This window comes from Vipera ursinii (genome assembly GCF_947247035.1).
Source record: "Vipera ursinii genome assembly, chromosome: 6".
NCBI classification, from domain to species: domain Eukaryota; kingdom Metazoa; phylum Chordata; class Lepidosauria; order Squamata; family Viperidae; genus Vipera; species Vipera ursinii.
The window spans coordinates 21,558,241-21,580,681 of record NC_139515.1 but is presented as its reverse complement, the minus strand read 5'-3'; the positions used below and the strand labels follow the sequence as shown (position 1 = coordinate 21,580,681).

Sequence of the window (22,441 nt, the reverse complement as noted above, 5' to 3'; positions counted from 1 at the left end):
TTTTTGCAAAAATAAAAAATGTAAATTTTGAACTTTCTAACCATTACATTATGATGTAGTGTGATTATGGTATCAGGTTATCATGTCCTCTTTTTTATAGTATATTAAGAACAAATGGAAAACCAAAGCTGTGAATAAATATAGATATGAATACAGTATTAGGGTTAGGAATTAGGCAATAGGAAGGGAAATACTGTATAAAATCTGCTTGAATTTCTAATCAAAAACACCAAGAATACTTGCTTTGTTTCCACTGTTTTCACAGATGTTGTTTCAATCAACTTTGATTTTTTTTAAAAAAAAATCTTCTTCTCCTACCTCTCATTACAGAAGATGTAAACAGCCTTCATACAGCAAAATAAATATACCATTGAGGTCCTGAAATTTAATTTTAATTCAAAGTTTATGTATTTCTAAGAAACATCAAGAAATAAAATATGCATCACATACTGTATAGTAAGCCTTCCAAATTTATTGTCACTAATTCTGTGGCAATTCTCTACTTTCTAGAAATGGCATTTTTACTTACAGCAAGTGTTATATACACAGACTGAAGAGATACCTTTATTGTAGAAATACTGTAAAAAGAAACTAATAGAATCACAAGTCATACACCCAATATGAGTGGGAATCCCCATTGGGACAGACAGAATACATGCCTTTGCATACAACGTGTTAAAAAGAAAAAATCTTCAGCCTGTATATTGTGTACTGCAGAATTAAGGGATTTGTTATGATTTTTTGAAAGGTGTACAATATTGGGAACCTGTTGTGTAGATACGTTCTAACTTCCAATTCAATGTGTTAACACACGGGAGCTCATACGTAGAAGCCACCCCTATAACTATATATCCTACTCCATAAATGGTTATTGTTGGTCATACTGGCAGAAGGAAGAGGCTTTACACCTTTATGCATATACATGCATAGGATGTATGCTTTTGACTGGAACAGCATATTATTAAGACCATCTTAGTTATTTTATTACAAGTCAACATAAAAATGATTGCTTTCCCTATGGAAATGTTCTTATATTACTTGGTAAAATTGTTTAACTAACAGTTAACAGTACAGGGAATACAATAAAAATACTATTGTTTCTGTGTCAAATAATCTCATAATTATTTACATCAAACAAATTTAAAACTATTCTCAAACACTCTAAATCAAATAAATTTCATCAAAACATTTGGGGGGTAAGGATACAATGATCTTGGTTAAGCAATTTAAAACCTCATTAGTAAAATATATGGGCACATACTTCACATGCCTCAAAATAAATTGACTTACTAATATTTGTTCCCATCTTTTTAAAAGTTCATGGACAAACAGTGGAATCCTTTGCATTTTTATGCAGAAGTCTGAATTTAAGAAGACTTGCTATCAAGCATATATATTTAGGATTGCAACTTTAGAAATGCTTATTATAAAGTGAACATTATCAAGGAAATTCCAGTAATATCTTCCCAAGCCAAAATCTGTATTAGTTTACATAATAGAAGAGAGTGGCCAAAATTAGTTCAGCCTTCCCTTAATGAAGAAATGCTAGCACCATCAAGATAATGATTCTAAAGATCCCTGGTGAGTCTGCTCTTTTTAGTAACTAAAGCTAGTTCTGAAAGAAAACTTGTTATATACAAACTAGCATACTTTACATTTTACACAATTTACTTTTCCTTTTGCAACATGGGGAAAAAATAGGATCCAACTGAAATTAGCCTAAAACTCAAACCAATTTTATTGTAAGTTGGGAAAGGATTCTGATCAAAGGGAAAATCAACAGTGAGTTCCCACAGAGGCAAATGTGGACATTTCACGACGTATCGTACTAAAAGGGGACAGTTCAAGCTCTGTGGTGTATTCATTGTCATTATCGTCACTTGTTACTGTAGAAGACTTCTGAATGCACTCATCACAACAGCAACAGCAGCACTCCAAGACAGCTCGGCTGAATGGTTTACAAAGACAGAAGAGGAGAACTGGAGTCACGCAAGATTTAAAGAACAAGAGAAACTGACTAATCAGATGGAGAAGGTCCATAGTCTGCTGAGATACCCCTGTGGACATGTAGGCAGTGACAATATTGCAAATGTTTTCTGGAATGGTGCAAAAACCATACAAAATGGTCAGTGCCACAACTGTGCAGTTCATTTGGCTTTCCAGCTGAATCTGCCTCTTGTTCCCACGGGTGCAAGCTTTTTCCACCTTTCGGATTTTCCTGGCAGTCACCAATGAGCAAGTGATGGTAAAAAGTGTTGGTAAGCAAAAGTAACAGCCAAAGTACCACCAAAGCCTTGCACCATCGTATGTAAGTGCTAGCACATATATTGTGTCAGGTAAGTGGGGAGAGACCTTGACCACACATCGTTCCACAGGTGGATTCCCACTAATTTCAGAGTTTTCTTTATTCAATTGGCGCAGAACCACTTCAGGAAGAGCCAGCAGTAAAGCTCCAATCCATATCACAGCTAGTTTGGCTGTTGTGGATGTACAGTTTTCAATCATTTCATAATACATTTGCACGTTGGTGGCAGCCCGAAATCGGTCTATACAGAGGGCACATAATGTGAAGGTTGTTACTCCAAGAGATGCTACCTGGATAAGGAGGAAAAATAAATAAATCAGAAGTTAGATATGAGGATATGCACAATACAGGACACAAAATATCTAGATTTCCTGAAAACTACCAGCCTAACCTATAAACTTGTTATAGTAGGGTAATGTCTCTTTATTAGTGCAGCACTTCCTTTAATTTTTTTTATTTTTATTTTTATTGATTTTTTTCTTAATAGAATATATAAATGAAAATAAAAGTAATTGGGAAAGTAAGTAAAGGGAAAGAGGAAGAATAATAATCTGGTGGAGAAGAAAGAGGGACAAAGCAGTGACATCCAACTTCTCCTCATGCAGTAAATTACATAGGTGCTTTTTCAAGGATCTTTTTCTTTGTTTTGCTTGAAGACCTTTCCCTTCTCATTCAAGAAGCTTCTTCAGTTCTGACTGAATAGTGGATGAGAAGCAATGCTTCTTCAAGCAAAACAAAGAAAGTCCAGTTGCTTTGGGACAACCATGACCTGGATGACTGAGAATCTCCACAGATAGCAAATTACATAATAAATTTATAATCTCAACTTTTCATTTCTACATAATACTGATTATTAGCCATTTCTGTAACAACAACCTATTTTAATCATCACAACCCAAAGTTAAAGAGTTTTATTTTTATTCCTCTTTTGAGCAGAAAGTCCAGAAGCGGTTTCTGAGTAGAAAGAAAACTAGATAAATTCTTTTCCTTAATCAACAGTTTACTTTCCCATCACTGCCAGTTCCAGCACTTTTTCAATCCATGGAGCACTTCCTTTAAATGACATGCATTATCTTTTCTTCCTCTGAAAACCAAAATAATTAAAATATAAATGGTAACTGCTTCAATATATTAGGAATTAAACAGAGGTGTGCAAAAAAACTCAGAATAAATCCGTAATAGCATTCTATTATAATTCATTTTCAATCTGATATCATGATCATTGGGATATAAAACTAAATAAATAACACTGAATAGGGAGTCAGCCACATGTCACAGTTTGTACAGGATGCATCTCGGTCCAGTGAAAAGGTATTAACTGAATTGAAATTAAAGCTGATTCTATTCTGCCAGCAGCAGAAAACCAGTCTAATTGCATTTCTTTTTTCAGTTCATGCTCTGCTGCTATGCTCCTTTGGCAAATTATCCTGTCTCTGTTAAAAAAATGACCTAAAACAAGCATCTACCATCAGATGAAAGTAAATTCCAACCAGGAGCTATTTAAAGAACACAGTGCTACTTTTCCCCCAGTTAGATCATTAGTCCATTCCACAGAACATCATCTGTTCCAAAAATGGGCTACCTTTTGGCATCCAGGGTCTGAACACAACAAGGGGAGGGGGAGGAATCGAGGACTGCAAGGTGAATAGAATCATATCACATATGCAGATAAGGGTGGGCTTGGGGAAAAAGGAGTTTGTGTGTGTGTGTGTTTGTGTTTGCTGTTATGTTAGCCATATTTTCCCACCAAGAAAGGCCAGGAAATTGTGTCAGCTTCATGGTCAGAGGGTTGTAAAGGATGCAAAATGAGACTATGGGGACTCAGACGGCCACTACAAGTCAGTAGTAATTAGCAGATCTCCAGTATTTATGAGAGGTGGTCCTGTAGATAGTCTGGCCCTAAGCTGCTCAGGTCTTGAAAGGTCAACAACAGCTCATTAAATTGTTCCTAGGGGGCAACTTGCATTTAGAGCAGTTCTTTCCCTCTGCAGTATTCCTTGGACTAGTCAGCAGCCACTTGCACAAGCAATCCCTGATAAAGCACCTTGCTTTTGTCATAATAGGGTGAAATTCAAGCACGGCTAACAGTCTGAATGGTTCAAGAATTACTGTAGTTGGTATATTATTTGTAGCTGTATGAATATATTCTTTGCTATAGCTATTCTAACTCCAACTTTCACAGGGAACAAAAGAATTGGATTTTACCAGCTTTATAACTGCAGTTAACCCGAAAGGCCCAGAATTAGGATAGGAATTAGAATAATAGAATTGGGACACTAGAGATCTTCTAGTCCAACCCCCAGTTGAAGCAGGTGACGTTATACCATTTCAGACAAATGGCTGTCTAATCTCTTCATAAAAACCTCCAGTGATGGAGCATCCACAACTTCTGGAGGCAAATTGTTCCATTGGTTAATTCAGGGGTTCCCAACCGGGGGTGCGAGACAATATTCCAGGGGGTGCAAAAACTTGGGTTTTCAAAATTATAATGTATATGCATAATTTGTTGCCATTATTTTGAACTTTTGTAAGGGGTGACAGAATATATCAGAAGTGTTCTGAGGGTATAGAAAGGGTTGGGAGCCACTAGATTAATTGTTCACACTGTTAGGAAATTTATCTTTATTTCTTGGTTGGCTCTCTCCTTTGTAAGTTTCAATTCATTGTTTCTTGTCCTGCCATGCTTTGTAGAATAGGTTGACTCCCTCTTTCTGGTGGCAGCCCATTAGATATTGGAAGACTGCTATCATGTCCCCCCTAGTAAGATTATTACCATCAATTTCATGAAAATGTGAAACAATGTAGGGCACATAGATAATCTCATAGGTCAATGACACAGGTCTCAAACAGTAGTTTAGTTGCACCACCTTCTATGTGCATCCAAATAGGAAGGAAGCTGAAACAACGTCTCTACCATGGCCTAGAGCAGGGGTAGGCAACCTCGGCTCTTTTATGACTCGTGGACTTCAACTCCCAGAATTCCTGAGCCAGCTGTGCTGGCTCAGGAATTCTGGGAGTTGAAGTCCACGAGTCATAAAAGAGCCGAGGTTGCCTACCCCTGGCCTAGAGGAATACCCTGGCCAATGCTACTGAAGATTGGTAATAGTATTAGCAGTGTCATATTCCTTGAATCTAGCTTCTTGTGTAAGTTATTCATTAAAGTATCATTATCATAGATGGCACTCCACTTGAAGTAGGTGGGATGTTTTATCCATATGTATCTTGCACTTTAAGACTGTGACCTTCACTAAGAATGAAAGATTGGAAGACTGGCTTATAATATTAAAATTATCACGGGTCTAGGAATAGTGTTTTAAGTAAAACCAGTATGACTGCCTTCTTTAAAGAGGGAATACATCCCTCATTCAAAGAAACAAGAACTCCCTCGTGCAATTATATAGATAGTCCCAACTTAGCCAAAATTCACTAGATGTTGTCTCTCACCTCTAAACATACCTTCCTCTGTCCCACTGAAATATAGTACTGACACACTAAGAATGAGCTTAAATTTTAGATTGAGGATTCTGTTGGGATATGAATTTCATATGCACATCTGGACCTGCAAAACTGTTTCAAATGTGCTGTTATTACTCTTTGAATTGTAAGTTATTGAAGTACAACAGGTTTTTTTCAATTTGGCACCCTCCATACTTTCCAAATATCAAAGGCGTTTGGTGGCACCTTTTCAGACTTACAAATTTAATTAAAAGGCATCACTTTTGTGAAATACAGCTACAGTTAATTAAGGTTTATAGCTTTCAATTAAATTTGAAAAGGTGCTATCAGACACCTAATTTTTGGCTGCCACAGACTAACACATTTCTTCTCCTACAAACCATACTTTCTAGGAATTTGAAAACTTACAATCGGACAATGTGGAGGGAATCAGATTGGAAACAAAATAAAGTTGTCAGTACTGTTGCCTTTTCATATTTAACAGTAATGTCTGACATCATTTATTGTGTAAATTTAGAAGGGAGTTTAGTTCCAAGGAAGAACATCTAGAACTAATTTTTACAGCAGCAAGATAACAAATGTAGCTTTTGTTAGCCTCAAAACACTGCTGAGTTCTGTTTTCTGCCAAGTCAAAGACAAATTCCTTTGTTTTGAAATTTCACACTCAGGATGTAGGGCAGATACAAATGTTTGTGGACCACTTTTAGTGAATACCAAAACTACCTCCTTTCATTTGCATGTATAAAGGCATCGGGAAAATGATCCTGAACCAAGCATTTCCAATACCAGGATGAGCAGAGAAATAAAGCTGACTATTTGACCAAAGTCTGATTGGCAAAACTCTTGTATGCATATTGAGAAGCATACATGGATCCTGAAGTTTTGAAGAGGAAAAAAAGGATTTAAAATGATCAAGTTTTATTGGTACGGAAATTGTCGAAGTTATAATTTCATGGCTCACTGAATGTGCAGACTTGCACTGGAAGTTCAACCCATTTTCAGGTCCACTTTGACATTTTTAGGAACTCAAGTATTTTGTAGGTTTATTCCACTGGGCAAGAAACTTCTTCACTGTGAGAAAAGAAGATGAATATAACAAGGAAATTTCATTGGTTTTATTTGTACATAGTTTTTCCCACAGCAGTTATATACTGCTCAAATCATCAAGTTTGGGCAGCTCAGAATAACACAGGCAAGAACAATCATATCTTGCTTATTTTTTTATTACTGAAATGTCCATGCTCATAATAGATGAAATCCAAAGAAAGGACATTCTCTGAAAAATGTTGAATGGATCACTCAGGGCTTCAAAATCTTGCTGAGCACAAGCTGGCAGAAAAGAGTCACAGAAAACTCTTCACACATTTTAAAGTTGCTAAGGCTGAAAAATACTGCCTTTAGTTAGTTCTAGCTGATTAACACTGTAGTCTGTATGGCTGTGGGGAGTAGAAAGGAGTATCACTACCACACTACTGTTTAACCCTACTGAGCTAATACTGTGATCCACACTTATACACACAAGAAAAATATGGTTTTAAAAAAATAGAAAGCACATTTTAAAAACATAAAGAGTACTTCATGAAGTTTTAACATTATTTATGTTAAACCTCTTGTTACTGATTTATTGCACGATCTACTTCAAATCAGTGGCAAAAATAGGTGAAATGCAAATCACTGCCTTAAGAATATTAACCAAGGTTAAATTGGATTAGTGAAGTTCTATGCTAAATGCATGTTTGTAGTGTAATAAGCTGATTAACCTGCACGCTTAAGTGATATATCTCTAAAATTGCTGTATATTTATTGTCAGTAATATATCATGTACCATAGATGTGAGTCAATAACTGAATTAGCATGTCATTAAATAACTAACATGTCACTTTAACACTACTTTTAGTTTAACACACGTGCTAGTATGTGGCAGTGGCACCAGCTTTGTAAGAATTAAGCCATCACATCATTATTGTGACTTCACCCTTCTATCCTTCCAAAGTTGGTTAAAAGAGGACCCAGATTGTTGGAGACAACATGCTGACTCTGTAAACTGCTTAGAAAGGGCTGTAAAGCACTATGAAATGGTATATAAACCTAAGTGCTATTGCTATTGAGATGTTATCACATTTCTTGTTTGAAATTGTAATCCATGATGTATACTGCTGGTTAATTCTAGGAAAAGCATGGTTTCAAGAGTGGACCTGAGCAGACTCCCTGAAGTTACTTTAAAAGGTGAAAAAACAGTACTGCTGTGCACTGCATTATTGTATGCTATTTCAGCAAACAGCAAAAAGTCTGCCCATTCATTTTGTTGATAATTTATATAGCATCTTATATATTGTTCTATTATTGCATTTGTATGTTCAGCTGCTGAGCACCAAAGAATTGAAGCCTTTGAACTATGGTGCTGGAGAAGACTCCTGCAAGTCCCTTGGACTGCAAGGTGTTCGAACTGGTCAGTCCTAGAGATCAACCCTGACTGCTCTTTAGAAGGCCAGATCCTGAAGATGAAACTCAAATACTTTGGCCACCTAATGAGAAGGAAGGACTCACTGGAGAAAAGCCTAATGCTGGGAAAGATTGAGGGCAATAGAAGAAGGGGATGACAGAGAATGAGGTGGCTGGATGGAGTCACTGAAGCAGTAGGCGTGACCTTAAATGGACTCCAGAAGATGGTAGAGGACAGGAAGGCCTGGAGGAACGTTGTCCATGGGGTCGCGATGACTTCGCAACTAACAACAACAATGTTCAGCCACGCCATTGGTACATGGATGAAAACTGGAACTGAGAGTAAAGCACTTGGCCTTAAGTATTCCAAATATTGTCTCTATTTAAGCGTCAATTCAAGGGAGCAGCTCCATTGAAATCAAGAGCATTAATACAAAGAAAACATATTTCAGAATAAATGAAACAAGCAAATACAGGTTTTCTAACTTCTTACTAATTTACAACATGTGCTTTCTGAATTACTACAAAGTAATATAAATAATATTTCAGTCAGGATGGACTTCATATAATATGGCTTTAAATTATTGATTAAAAGCCAATTCACAATTCACATAACATCAAAAAAGAGGTTCCAAATTAAAAATGAACATACGGCAAATGAATATAATTGTTCTAACAGCAAATTAAAATTCCACAATGCATCTGAAAATTAAATTGCTTACATAATTCGTTCATGTTTGATAGTAGCCACATGAAAATTAACAGAAAATTGAGTTTTAAGTCTTTAAAGAGATTCAATAAAATCTTTTCCATCTTCAGGGGAAAAATTAACAAATATTAATACAAATATTCCTAACAGAGTAACCAGAGTAAAAAGATTCATACTGATCATAAACCACAAATCAAGTGCCTTAATACATATTTATAAATTCATGGCATGCAATTAAGTTGAAATCTACACTTTCCTTTTTATAAAAGGGTAAACTGAGCCAGCACCTTCGAAGTTCTTTGTTTAGATTTACAAGAACATGGTTTCAACATCAGCTGCAATGTTATTTTAGTTTCTTCCTCATGTTTTAAGATCTGGTTCAGTAGATTTATACATCTGAATTACAATTTCATTGAGCAACCCCATGAACATAATGTGCAGTTCTAGATTAGTGGTGGAGGGATCCTCATCTTTGAAAGTTCATTGGATTAATCTCTCCCTCAGTTAAACTTACCTCACACAGATGTTGTGGGTAATAAAATGAAAGGTGATTCCTGGTAAGCTACCTTTACCTCATGGAAGAATGGCAGGGTAAAACTGAACTAAAACAAAACAGGAAATATATAAAATAATCGATGCATGAATGCTTTGATCAGGTAGGCAAGAAAATTTGAGAACTTTCTTTATCTTCATTCTTCTTCCCTAAGGACCACGGATGGTGCTCATGGAAAGCATTCGTGTTATAATCCTATCCACCTGATAAAAACATCCATACATTACTGTGAGTGTGAGAAATGACCTGAAGGGAGATAATACTTCTACTAAGAAACTAATACTACGATCAAATAATAGTTGTTATCATCCAAGGAGTTACGATATGTTTTGCAAAACTGCAGTGGCATTATGTTCACTTACATAATTTTTAAAAGCCCTGCCTACTTCAAACTTCCCTCTAAATTAAAAGATTGTAACAAAGGAATAAATATAATAAACACAAACAAGAGAGCAAACTTTTGAAGTTATCACTGTTATCTATAGAAAATAATTAGAATACACTAAATTAGATATCATTTATTTGACAATATTTCTAGCCCAGTCCTTTATTTGGGAAGATTACAACAGGATAAAGCAAACAGTATTGCAAAAAGCCCATCATTCAATATTAAATTATTACTAAAAAGTTAATCTTTAGCACCCATAAAACAAAACAAAATGAATGGGGGTTTGAATGGATGCTGGAATAAAATCGCTTAATTTGTTTATAAAATGCCATCAGTACTTGCAGGCCTATAGCCCATCAATCTCATGAAGAAGGAAAACATGCACAGGTCTTCTCTTGATAATTGGGCCAGATGGACAAATTTCGTTCACCAATGGACATGTAAATGCTATCAGCGCCGTCTTCCTCAACTCATTAATGTTTTAATGAAATTGCCCTAGAAAAGAACTATTCCCTTTTGAGTTTTGTCAAGTAGACCTAACCCTTGTCCTACCTAGTAGTCAGTTAGGATGAATTAGAAGTACTTTAATTTATTCATAAGACAACCAAGGAAATATTAAACATATGGTGCAAAAGAAGCAGCTGATTTTGTGTTTACAGTATAACTACTTTGCATGGCATGGAGTGCATTGATCAGCCAAGATGTATTTTACATCCTGGGTATCATGACTTTGGTAACCTAAATAAGTTTTCCACATATTGAAAGCAAACTATGTTTATTTCATACTGCATCCAATTTCTCAATAGAAGATGATAATAATAGATATGATCTGTTAAAATCACCAAGTTTCTTAGTTTACGGACAATTACAATTTTTTTTTAATTTATAACATACAATGTGAACAACACATAATATTTGTTAATAACTGCATAGCTTGATTTTAATACAGCCTTATTTTAATACTGCCTTAAAATATTTAATTGACAAATTATTCTAAAATACCAATTTAAATCAAGGTCATTTTGAAATTTTAGGTAATTTCACAATCCTTGTACATCTTATGACTTTTTGTTATTTTTACTTTTCTCTTGTTTTTCTTCTGAACTGAAATACAATAGATAATAATCAGAGAAAAAAAACAAAAAACAAACTACTTCTAGAAGAATGTCTATGGTGATTCTCAGTCATCCAGGTCATGACTGTTCCAAAGGTGCTTTTTCAAGAGGCAGCTGGACTTTCTTTTCATTGAAGACGTTTCACTTCTCATTCAAGAAGCTTCTTCAGTTCTGACTGGATGGTGGGGAATGGAAGGATTTATATTCCTTGCAGACAGCTGGTCATTTGCATTGTTTTAGAGAATCGTTGAGGCTACTTGGAGGTTTGTCTGTGACCTCAGAGGCAATTGAGTAGTGGAAATGGGTGTGGAGCCTTCTTGGAACTGCTGAAAGGACTGGGTTGTGGAACTGTGCTTTCTGCAGGATGTTTTCTGCCCTGTGTCCCTTCACTGTTGAACATAGGTAGGGGTGTTGGGGATGAGTCTGTATTGTCTGCATCTCAAACTGAAGTGCAAATGGCTCCTGTAGTCTGCAATTCTTCTGGAAATCCATTTGTACTCCTGCACCATTCAAAGGGTGTTCATCCTAAAGTGCACAGCTAAACGTCTATGGAGATTCTCAGTCATCCAAATCATGGTTGTCCTAAAGATGCTTTTTGCTTGTTTTTATTTGAAGATGAGTCAACAGCTCTCTAAAAGAATGCACTTTGGGATGAACACCCTTCAAATGGTGCAGGAGTATAAACGGATTTCCAGAAAAAACGCAGACCACACATCACAGTCTTTTCAGCAATTCCAAGAAGGCTCCACATCCATTTGCACTATGTAGGTGACCCTGAAGACACAGATAAGAAGGCCTCCAAGTGGCCTCAATGACTCTCTAAAACAATGCAAATGACCAGCTGTCTGCAAGGATTATAAATCCTTCCATTTCCCATTATCCAGTCAGAACTGAAGAAGCTTCTTGGATGAGAAACAAAACATTTTCAAAGAAAGACAAGAAAGTCCAGTTGCCTCTTAGAAAAGCACCTTTGGGACACTTCTAGAAGAAAATTTTATTATGAAGAAATAATACAGAAAAGTCAGACTGCAATGCTATACCTGGAAATAAGGTATAAAGTACCCCATTATGCTTACTTCTAAGTTGATTTTAAATTTCTTGGAGCAAATTACATATTGAAAAATAACACATACACTGATAGCATTATGACAAGGGAATGATGAGTTGACGAGACGGCTCCATTGTTTGTAACATCTAATCTTATCTCCTTGCTCTGAATCATAATACTGCTTTTAATTATAGGATTTTTGTTTATATTGCTATTTTATAGTTTTTATTATTCACCTCCCCAAGATAAATTGTGAGAGATGGGTGGCCATATACCGTATTTTCCGGCGTATAAGACAACTTTTTAAACCATGAAAATCATCTCAAAAGTTGGGGGGTCGTATTATACGCCCAGTCGTCTTATACACCGGAAAATCAGCGCGCCCGGGAAGGCACACCCTCCCCTCTCACTGTGGAGGAAGCAGGGCAGGCTGGCGTCTGGCGGGAGCCGGCAGGGCAGTCCTGCGCACGCGCGCACTCCCCAGCTGTTAAGGAGCACTCCTTAGCAGCCGGGGAGTGCACGTGTGTGCAGGACTGCCCTGCCGGCTCCCGCCCGACGCTCTTCCCTCTTGAGGCAGCATCCCTGAGGACTCCTTAGGAGCTCCCGCCAGACGCCAGCCTGCCTTGCTTCCTCCACAGTGAGAGGGGAGGGCGTGCCTTCCCGGGCTCGCTGATTTTCCGGCGTATAAGACGAAAAATCTTGAAAATCATCTCAAAAGTTGGGGGGGGTCGTCTTATACACCCAGTCATCTTATACGCCAGAAAATATGGTAAACATGAAAAATAAATGAAATAAACACATCGCTTTAATGATGCCTTTACAATAGACTTGCTATCAGCCTTTTATATGACAATGATTACTTAATAATCTTTTTTTAAAAGACCTTACATTTAGGTTGAAAGGCGATTCTTTTAAGTTGACTGTTCTGCAATATCAAATTTAACAAATTTCTCTACATCATGAGAACTTAGTACACAATATCTGAAGATGGCAAAAATTGCATTTTTTTCTTCACTGTGAAAAAAAAATCACCTAGTTTGGAAAAATGGAAGATAAATAGCATTATCATATTCACTCTCAGTTTCAAGTAACCCGAACACTGAAGAAGAAATCAATGGCAAGTCATTCTGAAACTCCACCAACATGTCCATAAATGCACTGAGACTTAAACTGAGGAATTTTTTTTAAAGAAACTATAAAGTCCTTCAGAGATTATTGAGGTATAACTCCCAGTAGCTTTCATTACTGCTGATGCAAATTGTGGCCTTTACATTAATGCTTGTAATTCATCAACCTCTAGAAGAGCACAATTATCCTGCTTTATAAGGGATTAGAACAGGGGTGTCAAACTGGATGCGTCACGCGCAGGCCAGGCCCACCCCAGCTCTGCAAAGGCAAAAAATATCGTGATATGTCATGTAATGTGATCGAGTTCTACACTCATGGATTAGATGAAGATATGAAAGATACATCAACTAAGGCTTATTTACCTTCAAATGTTCAGAGATAATAGGCCTCTGAGCCATACATGCTTGGGATTAAAAATAGGAGCACATCTTATTCATACAATGTTCTAGGACTCTACAAACATTATGATAGTGAAATTTTCTAAGCTCAAAACGGCCATTGTCAGTGTTCTGAGTATGAAACACAACATAGGTTACGAGAAATTTGTTCCAAGTGTGAAACATAACATGGCATGAAGAGGCACTACTTTGAGCAGAAACATAGAAATCATTTTTTTCTTTGAATTGTTCCAACTACGAAATAATTGCCTCGAATTTTCCAAGCTTGGAACAAAATACATCTTCTATGTGATGCATATCTCTACTCCACTTTTTTCATTTTTTAATAAAGCCACTTATTATACACCATTGAACATGATGCTGCAATTGAACAGCATGATCCAGAAATACTTGTTTTAATGTTTTCAATACTGGACCTGTACTTTAAAAAGTTCTTAACCCAACATAAAATAATTTTAAGCTTACATATTAATTTAAGCTAATACAGCAAGCTCAGTGATGAGGAATTCTGTTCAGTGAAAATGAGAAGTTCCTCATCCCTGCTTTAACCCCAATATTGCTGTCAAGGTAGTAAACCTCCAATATAAACTGACAGGTTGTTACACTGACATCTTAAATTTATTAAATGGCTCTAGGTCTGTCATGGAAAAGGTCATATTTACTCCATGCTCCTGTGTTTTATGGGAAGTTCTAAAGTTAGGGGTCATATCTTACAGGCAAGCTTTTAGTTACAAATCAAAGTGATTTATTTGGTCATGGTATTTCCACAGTATTAGCACTTTCCACTATAGGAGGACCAGAAAAAAAAATCCACACCTTCTTTTCCATTTCTTGGCATGCATGCAATTTAAATACAATTCAGGAAATAATTTCTTTGCCTGACTAATGGACTATTAGAAATGGACTTTCTAGGGGACTACAAACATCCTATCTCCCTTCATTTACCCATCTGCTGCTAATTAAATGAATGATATCAAGCATACTGTCACATGCAGAGAATTATTCCACACTATCAACCAGATTTAATGGTTTCTTTTTTCCAGGAAATAAATAAAACAGACAATTGAACAGTGGAAAGGAGTCTGTCCAAGCAGGATAGCAAAAGTATATATTCCCTTGCCAAAAGCTAAGGATTTAGTCAAAACCTGGGACATTTAAAAAAGTAAAACAAAACAGAACAAAAACAAAGCAAGTGACCCAAAACCAAGTTAATATTTTAATATTTTTAGTTTGCTTGAATTTTTGTAATTTTAATCCATTTTATAACTGTTATTATATGTTGATGTAAGCTGCTCAGAGTTGCCTGAACTGTGAGATGAGCGACAAATAAATTTGATAAATAAAAATAAATAATATTGTTAATATTGCAACAATGTTTGTGGCTTTCATGCTAAAAGACCGTCTCTTTTACTCTATTAACTTTCACCTGTAGAAATGAGGTATTTTCTTCTGTAGTAAATCTGGTAAGATACATAACTAGGATATTATATTTATGCATACAAGTTTGGATGACAACACTTGGATCCAACAAAGATTTCTTCAACTCCATCAATTGGCCTACAATATTTGGATAAAAGCCAATATACAGTTTCAACACCCTAGTAAGTTGAAAGTTGGAAGCAAATGTTCCAATTTATAATGCAACTTATTTCATAAAATAAAGACAAAGGGCTTATATTAGTTACACCTAATCATTTCTCATTTGTAAATCAAAAGGCAGTAGGAAATGTAGAAAGACCATTTTTAACTTTACATCATCTCTTCAGTTCAGAAAATGTTATCTATTGAAGGTTGCACAACCGTTTTGATTGAATACATTAAGATTAAGCAATCTAGTACCTTGCAGATGTTTGAAATTCCAGCCACAATCAGCTGCAACCAGCATAGCCAAAGGCAAGGGAGAGTAACAGATTGCATGCCCTTGGAATAAATTACTGGAGTTTGTAAAACAAGAATAGACAATGCCTATACCTGAGATCTTTGGAACAGAGCTGAATATCTAAACATAAATCTGGCCTCATTTAACTTATATTTGCACTGCATACTTCTAGCAGAACTAGTTAGCAGACTGAGAAAGAACCATACATATACTTAACTTGTACCAAAATCAGATAAATAATTCATGTCTTAAATTTAATACAATAAATTCCATTATCAAGGAAAAAATGCAAAAAGGGAAAGCAGTCACACCGGATGTAAGGAAGCAGGGCATCCTCAATTTCTAAGGATCTGGTAGAGTCAACAGATCTTAAGTAATGGGATTCTGATTCCAATTCATTAAGAAAGCATTGCGCCCATGATCCCAATCTCATGAGCCTCTATGAAACTACAGATCGGTGACGTTTATTGTTACTTACCTCAATGTAAGGTACAATTTTGCAGGAGAAATCGTCCAACAGCCACTTTTTGGTGAGTTCTTGGAAGATCACCAGAGGCAGGCAGAAAAAAATGATAAGGAAATCCCAAAAGGCTAAGTTGGCTAGCAAAGAGTTGGAGATGCTCCTCATATAGTAGTTATGGCAGACAATGCACATCACTGCCATGTTCCCCATTATCCCAATGCCAAAGATTATTACTGACAAACACATGACTGCGTAGGCACCATAGGACTCCTGGGTCAGTGGGTAAAAAGGGTTCTTTACATGAGATGGTTGGAAGGTCCCATTTCTCAGGGGAGCAGGTACCCTTCCTGCCATGTGACTGGCTGAGTCATTCAAGGGCAATGCCTGAGGCACAACATTTTTCACAACTCCCTGAAAGGGAGTTATCTGACTATCCACTGAGATATTGAAGTCACTGATGTAGTGCCTGTTCTTGAAAGTTTTACTTTTTTTTGCTCCTCTTGTACCCTGGGACTCCCCAGCCCCACGCTTGCTCCTTGCATATTTCCTGTGGCCAATTCTTGCTGAGCTCTCCTCCCACTCTTCAGCCTTAAAAGCACTTCTGATTCTCAAGGCTACAGAAGAATCTTGCCTCAAATGACTTTCGCTTCTTTTTTCCAAACGACCCCCAGCCTGATGCACACCTTCTCCACGCTTGACCGTCTGAGCGACCCCCATGTCTTTGCTGGCATCACTATAATCCTTCAGTGGAGCCCAGCCCTTCTGACCTCCAGCCTTAGCCTGCAGTCTTAGATGCTCTTTGGGTATGGAAATCTCAGGAATGCCACCTACGTGCCCCATACCCCAAGCTGTTTCTTGCTTGTGGGCCGCTCGCTGAAGTACTGGAAGAGCTGGCTGGCACCACAATTCACACTCCCGACCTTTTCTGACAATACCATCTCCATTTAATGTGGCTTGGGATGTTACCTGGGCAAAGATAAACAGCATGACCGTGTGCCAAAGTAAGCCAAATGTTTTGAGAAGATGCATGGTGAGCGAAGGACCTGGTACCCCCCCAACCACACCCTTATTAACAGTTTTTGACCAAGGTGGAAGGGCTGCCACTCAAATGCATTTCACCAACCTATTCCCGAGCAGAAGAAAGGTGAGAAGTGAGCCAGAGTCTCTTTTAATGGATAAATAACCCTGATTATTTCCCCGGAGAGGTATCACGTTCCAGTCATGCCCTCAGCACACGGATCCGCCGTTTCTAGAAGGTGTGAATTAAAGATGAGGAGGAACTAACCTCCTCCTCCTCCGAAGAAAATAATAAAACCGCGAAAGAAGAAATCCCCTTCCCGGGCGGGAGAATTTTCTTCTGCAGCCAAATTAACCTTCGGGGAGAAATCCAAAGAAAGTCGCATCAATCGAGGCTTCGGGATCGCGAAGCAAGATCACCCCTGGAAATCAACCCGCCTCGCTCGGCGAGCGCTCCGCCTTTCCCAGCCAACTGTCGCCTCGGGCTGCCCCGTTTCGCAGTCTTCCCGAGACCGCCGCTAGCCGCTCGCCGGCGGCCGAGGTGCGATCCTCGGGGCAAGGGCGGACGATCGCGCCATCGCTTTCGCCCAGTCCTCCGGGCGGGGGGGGGGGGCAGGCGCAACGGAGCTCTCTTAGGCACTTTCCCGGAGGCAGGTGAAGTCCGAGGCGTGGCTGGCCCTCGTGCGGAACCCCACGAGAGCTCTCTAAGGCCGGCGGTCCTGAGTGGCTGGGGCGGATCGCCGGCAGTCTCCGAAAGGGGAAGAAGAGGGGGCTTCTTTGGAAGGAGCAGGTCGTCCCCCCCCGCCCAAGGGGAGCCGGCAAAGTTGCTTCCAGGGCCAGCTGCGAGCAGGTTGGAAGCAGCGCCCGTTGGAGAGCCAGCCACAACTTGTTGCTCCTTCCGCCCTATCCGCGCCTGGCAGCTGGGCACGAAAGGGCAGCTTCTGAATCTGCGGGCGGGGGACAAGGGGCGGCGGCGGCGGCGGCGGCAGCGACGGTCGTTCTGCTGCGGGGCCGGGGAAAATCCTGCTCGAAACCCCTTGCCTTTCTCTCGCTGTCTTTGGCCTCGGGGCTCGAGAGGCAGGCAGGCAGGCAAACGCCTTCCCACCTCCCCCACCCCACCCCCGGCGGCTGCCGCTCCGCTAAGCTTTCACGCCCCAGCCAACTCGCGCTCGGTAGCCGCTTCGAGTTAAAGGTGGGGAAGGAGGCGGGGGAGCGGGAGAAAGAGGCTGGAGGTCTCCGAGTGCGCAGGCGCCGCGCTTCCCAGCGCTTCGGGAAGCCCAGCGCTTCTTTCTCTGCGAAGCGGCTCCGGAGTGAAAGCGCGCGCGCGCGCGCGTGTGTCTCTGTGTGTGCGTGTGTGGCGGGGGGGGGGACTGCTGGAACCCCCGTTGCTTTCTCGTTCTCGTTGATATTTGCAGAGGCGTTTCCCTTCCACCCCAATCACACCGGGTGATAGAGGAGCCGAGCGCACGTAAAGTCGAGCCCGGCCCAGGGCGTATTTATTTATTTATTTATTTATTGATGGGATTTATATCCCGCCCTATCTCCTGAAGGACTCAGGGCGGCTCACAATAAAACATATAATAAGTACATAAATCAAGATAAAATGAAAATTGAGAACATCAGTGCAATAAAAATTAGAGAATTTTAAAATGAATTAAAAATACTAAATATAAATTAATTGAAATGCCTGTCAGTCTAGGTCAGCTTGGTGGAACAGGTGTGTTTTGAGGCCGCGGCGAAAGGATTGGAGGTTTTGGGCTATCCGAAGCTCAGGGGGGAGCTGATTCCATAGGGTTGGTGCTCCCACAGAGAAGGCCCTCCCCCTGGGGGTCGCCAGCCGACATTGCCTAGCTGACGGTACCCTGAGGAGGCCTTCTCTGTGTGAGCGTACTGGACGATGGGAATTTGTTCCCGGCAGCAGATGGTCCTGCAAGTATCCCGGACCTAAGCCATGTAGGGCTTTAAAGGTAAGTACCAGCACCTTAAATCTCACCCGGAGGGCAACTGGTAGCCAATGCAGCTCACGCAGGAGGGGTGTAATATGGGAGTATCGGGAAGCTCCCATCACAACCCGTGCAGCTGCATTCTGCACCAGCTGAAGCCTCCGGGTGGTCTTCAAGGGCAGCCCCATGTAGAGAGCATTACAGTAATCAATACGGGAGGTAACGAGTGCGTGGGTGACTGTACGTAGGGCATCTCGGTCCAAAAAGGGGCGTAATTGGTATATAAGACGAATCTGGGCAAATGCCCCCCTAGCCACGGTTCCAATGTGATCTTCAAAACTGAGTCGTGAATCTAGGAGGACGCCCAGATTGCGTGCTTTATCAATGGGAGGTAACATCTCTCCTCCTATAGTCAGAGATGGAACCTCTTGGACTAAACGAGATGACGGTATGTACAGCCACTCAGTCTTGGCCGGGTTGAGTCGAAGCCTGTTTTCTCCCATCCAAATCTGTACCGCTTCCAGACAACGGGACATCACAGGACCAGGGACCAGGGCCTAATTGCTCGATCCAAAACGCAGCAAAGGCGAAATCCCCGGCACCTGATGCGTGCGCGCGGGCGCGCGCGCTTGCTTGCAGCCTTGAGGGTGAGGAGCTCTTAGGTCAGGGGTAGGCAACCTCGGCTCTTTTATGACTCATGGACTTCAACTCCCAGAATTCCTGAGCCAGCTTGGCTGGCTCAGGAATTCTGGGAGTTGAAGTCCATGAGTCATAAAAGAGCCGAGGTTTAGGTTAATTAAGGCAAGGCTGGAAAGTGGTGGTGCAGGAGAGTCACCTCGACGTAGAGGGAATTCCCGGTCCTTATTATGTACACCACGCCTGTCGTACTCTTCTCTGCTGGACGTTACTGGCTAGAATTGAGTTAACGAGCGGGAGAGAAGTACCTCAGCCAGGAATTGTAACGACAGCTGAGTTCGCCTCAGCGAACGTTTGCAAGTCTCGCTGCTTATATGCTAAAGTCAGTGTGAATTTTGCCTCGGGGTTTTCTTTAGGTCGAAAGGCTGCAACCCGGTCCTGGCCGAAATCGGCGATAGTGGTAGTAACACAACGCAGTTAACCAGGTCAGAAAGGACTTAGTAAGCTACGTTCGGTCAGTGCGCGTGCTAAGCTTGGTCTTTGTTTCTTCATGGGATGGATGAGTTATAATCATCTAGTTCTAGTCCAAACCTTTTGTCTGGTGCATTCAGCCCCTCATTTAAACCTCCAGAGAGGAAAAGCCATAACTGATAGAGGGGAGTCTGTTTCATTGCTTCCCAGTGCTCAGTCTTCCTAATAATTAGATCCTGGTCTGCTCTTATTTTCAGCTTACAACAAGTTCAGCTCTCACAGGGTAGGACTGGTAGGAGATATTAAAATAGGCAGGAAGGTAGTTCTGTCACCACCCTTTCTAACTCCTTCATATAACAAATCTTTCAAATTTTTGTAGACTGTTCTTACATTTCTTTTTTTGCAAGCTAAAGGAGGCTAGCTCCTTTCACTGTTCTTTACACTTACAGTGTTTAGTGTAAGTCTAAATAGATGTTCTCTGAACCCTGTTCGTAGAATAGAATAGAGCTGGAAGGGACTTTGGAGGTCATCTACAAAAGGTAAAGGTAAAGGTTCCCCCGCACATGCATGCTAGTCGTTTCCGACTCTAGGGGGCAGTGCTCATCTCCGTTTCAAAGCCGAAGAGCCAGCGCTTGTCCGAGGTCGTCTCCGTGGTCATGTGACCGGCATGACTAGATGCCAAAGGCGCACGGAACGCTGTTACCTTCCCACCGTAGCGGTCCCTATTTTTCTACTTGCATTTTTTACGTGCTTTCGAACTGCTAGGTTGGCAGAAGCTGGGATGAGTAACAGGCGCTCACTCTGTTACGCGGCACTCGGGATTCGACCCACCAAACTTCTGACCTGATCGACAAGCTCGGTGTCCTAACGCAATCTCACGTGCGCAATGTCACGTGAGATCGCGAGTTTGACATGTCTGCTGTAGAGGGGTGTCAAACTCACAACATCACTTGATGTGTTGCGACGTATTGCAACTTTTTTGCCATTGCTGACAATGGGATGGGTGCAGTTTCGCTATGATGCATCCTGCTCTAGAGTCTTCTCACGGGCCCTGCCACTTAACCATAGCTTCCCAATCCTCTGTGTATCTGACTTTTCCTACTCAAAAGCAGTATATTCCATTGGACATGAATGAATATAAGCCTGTTGAATTGGGGGTGTTTGGGCATGTTGAGATAATTTCTATCTGGGATTGTGTCCTGTAAAGGATTAGCCAATCCTTATAGCTTGGTATTACAACTTGGAAAAATATTCCCATGCCATCCTGTAAGCCATTTATAAAGAGGTTGAGTAATCCTGGGCTACATTGGAGCCTATCTGATGCTTCCTTGCAGGGAGATGATGAGCCATTTATGAGCATAGAAGACCCCTGTGGATTTTTTTGCTGCTAGCCATTGCTGACTGTAGGGGGCAGTGGGTCATTTCCATTTCATGGCCACTGAGCCAGTGCCATCTGAAGACATTTCTACAGTCGTGTGGCCAGCATGATGTCATGGAGTTGGCTTTCCACTGCAGTGGTACCTGGTTATTTGCTTGCATTTGCATGCTGGGCAGGAGCTGGGGCGAGGGCTGGAGCTCACCCCATTACATGGCTAAATTTATTTGTTTATAAATTCCTTTAAGGTTGCAAGGTAGCTCCTTTACCATATCTTTATCAGTGCTAAATTGTCTTCCTCTCCTTTTCTCAATTATGTTAATCATGGCATGGCACGGCAGGTTTTACTTTGGAGTTTAGCATATTGTGCAAACTCTAGCCTGTTTGGTTAGTTTATGATTCAGTGTAGTGTGGGAATATAAAGTTTGGTAATCATAACTTTCTCATACCCCTTTTCTTCCAGTTTCATTCTTTGGTGGATCTTGAAGTTGGCTATTGCTCTTTTAATATAATAATCAGGGAAAACCTAATAAAGAATTGATCCAATAAAAGATTAATAACCTTTGGAACTATTATTTCACTTACTGTTTGCCTTCTTTGCAACATCATTCCTTTTTTCTTTTTCTTTTTAGGGTAAGTAGGAAAGGAACATTATCCAATGTTCCATCAGTTCTCTATATTTTTTACTTAGATTTATGTTAATGCTTTCCAGTTATAAAAAGTTTAAGAAGCCTGAACCTATACATTTTCATTCCAAACTAAATCCTATTGAGTTAAATAGACTTGCTTCGAAATAGATGTAAAAGTTTTTAAAAACTGAACACTCCTTCTCAGGGAAGCCACAGAGGGTTTATTAAACATATTGAAATTCCCATTTCAAGGGTTTTTAACATCCTCTTTCTCCAATTTGAAAATGCAACTCAATGATTTAAATATGAATGTTCTTAAATACAATCACAATTTTGCTTTTCTTTTGCCAACCAGATATCGGGCAGCCCTTCCCAGTCTCTGCAGGAGTGTTCCGGATGTTGAACCTGTCTACAACTGTAGTACGCGGCTGCTGTCAGATGATCCAGAAGCACCATTTCCATTTCCTTTCACCAGGATCATGGTTT

At 40.0% G+C, this 22,441-nt stretch overlaps 1 protein-coding gene across 1 annotated transcript; it reads right to left on the bottom strand.

Moving 5' to 3' along the window:
* Window positions 1-468: 468 nt before the first annotated feature.
* Window positions 469-16,913, bottom strand: GPR37 (G protein-coupled receptor 37; the record flags this gene model as incomplete). Its single annotated transcript, XM_083366196.1, has 2 exons — window positions 469-2,595; window positions 15,900-16,913. The coding sequence occupies 2 exons, from the start codon at window positions 16,911-16,913 to the stop codon at window positions 1,777-1,779; spliced, it is 1,833 nt and encodes a 610-aa protein (XP_083222322.1). The 3' UTR covers window positions 469-1,776.
* Window positions 16,914-22,441: the final 5,528 nt, after the last annotated feature.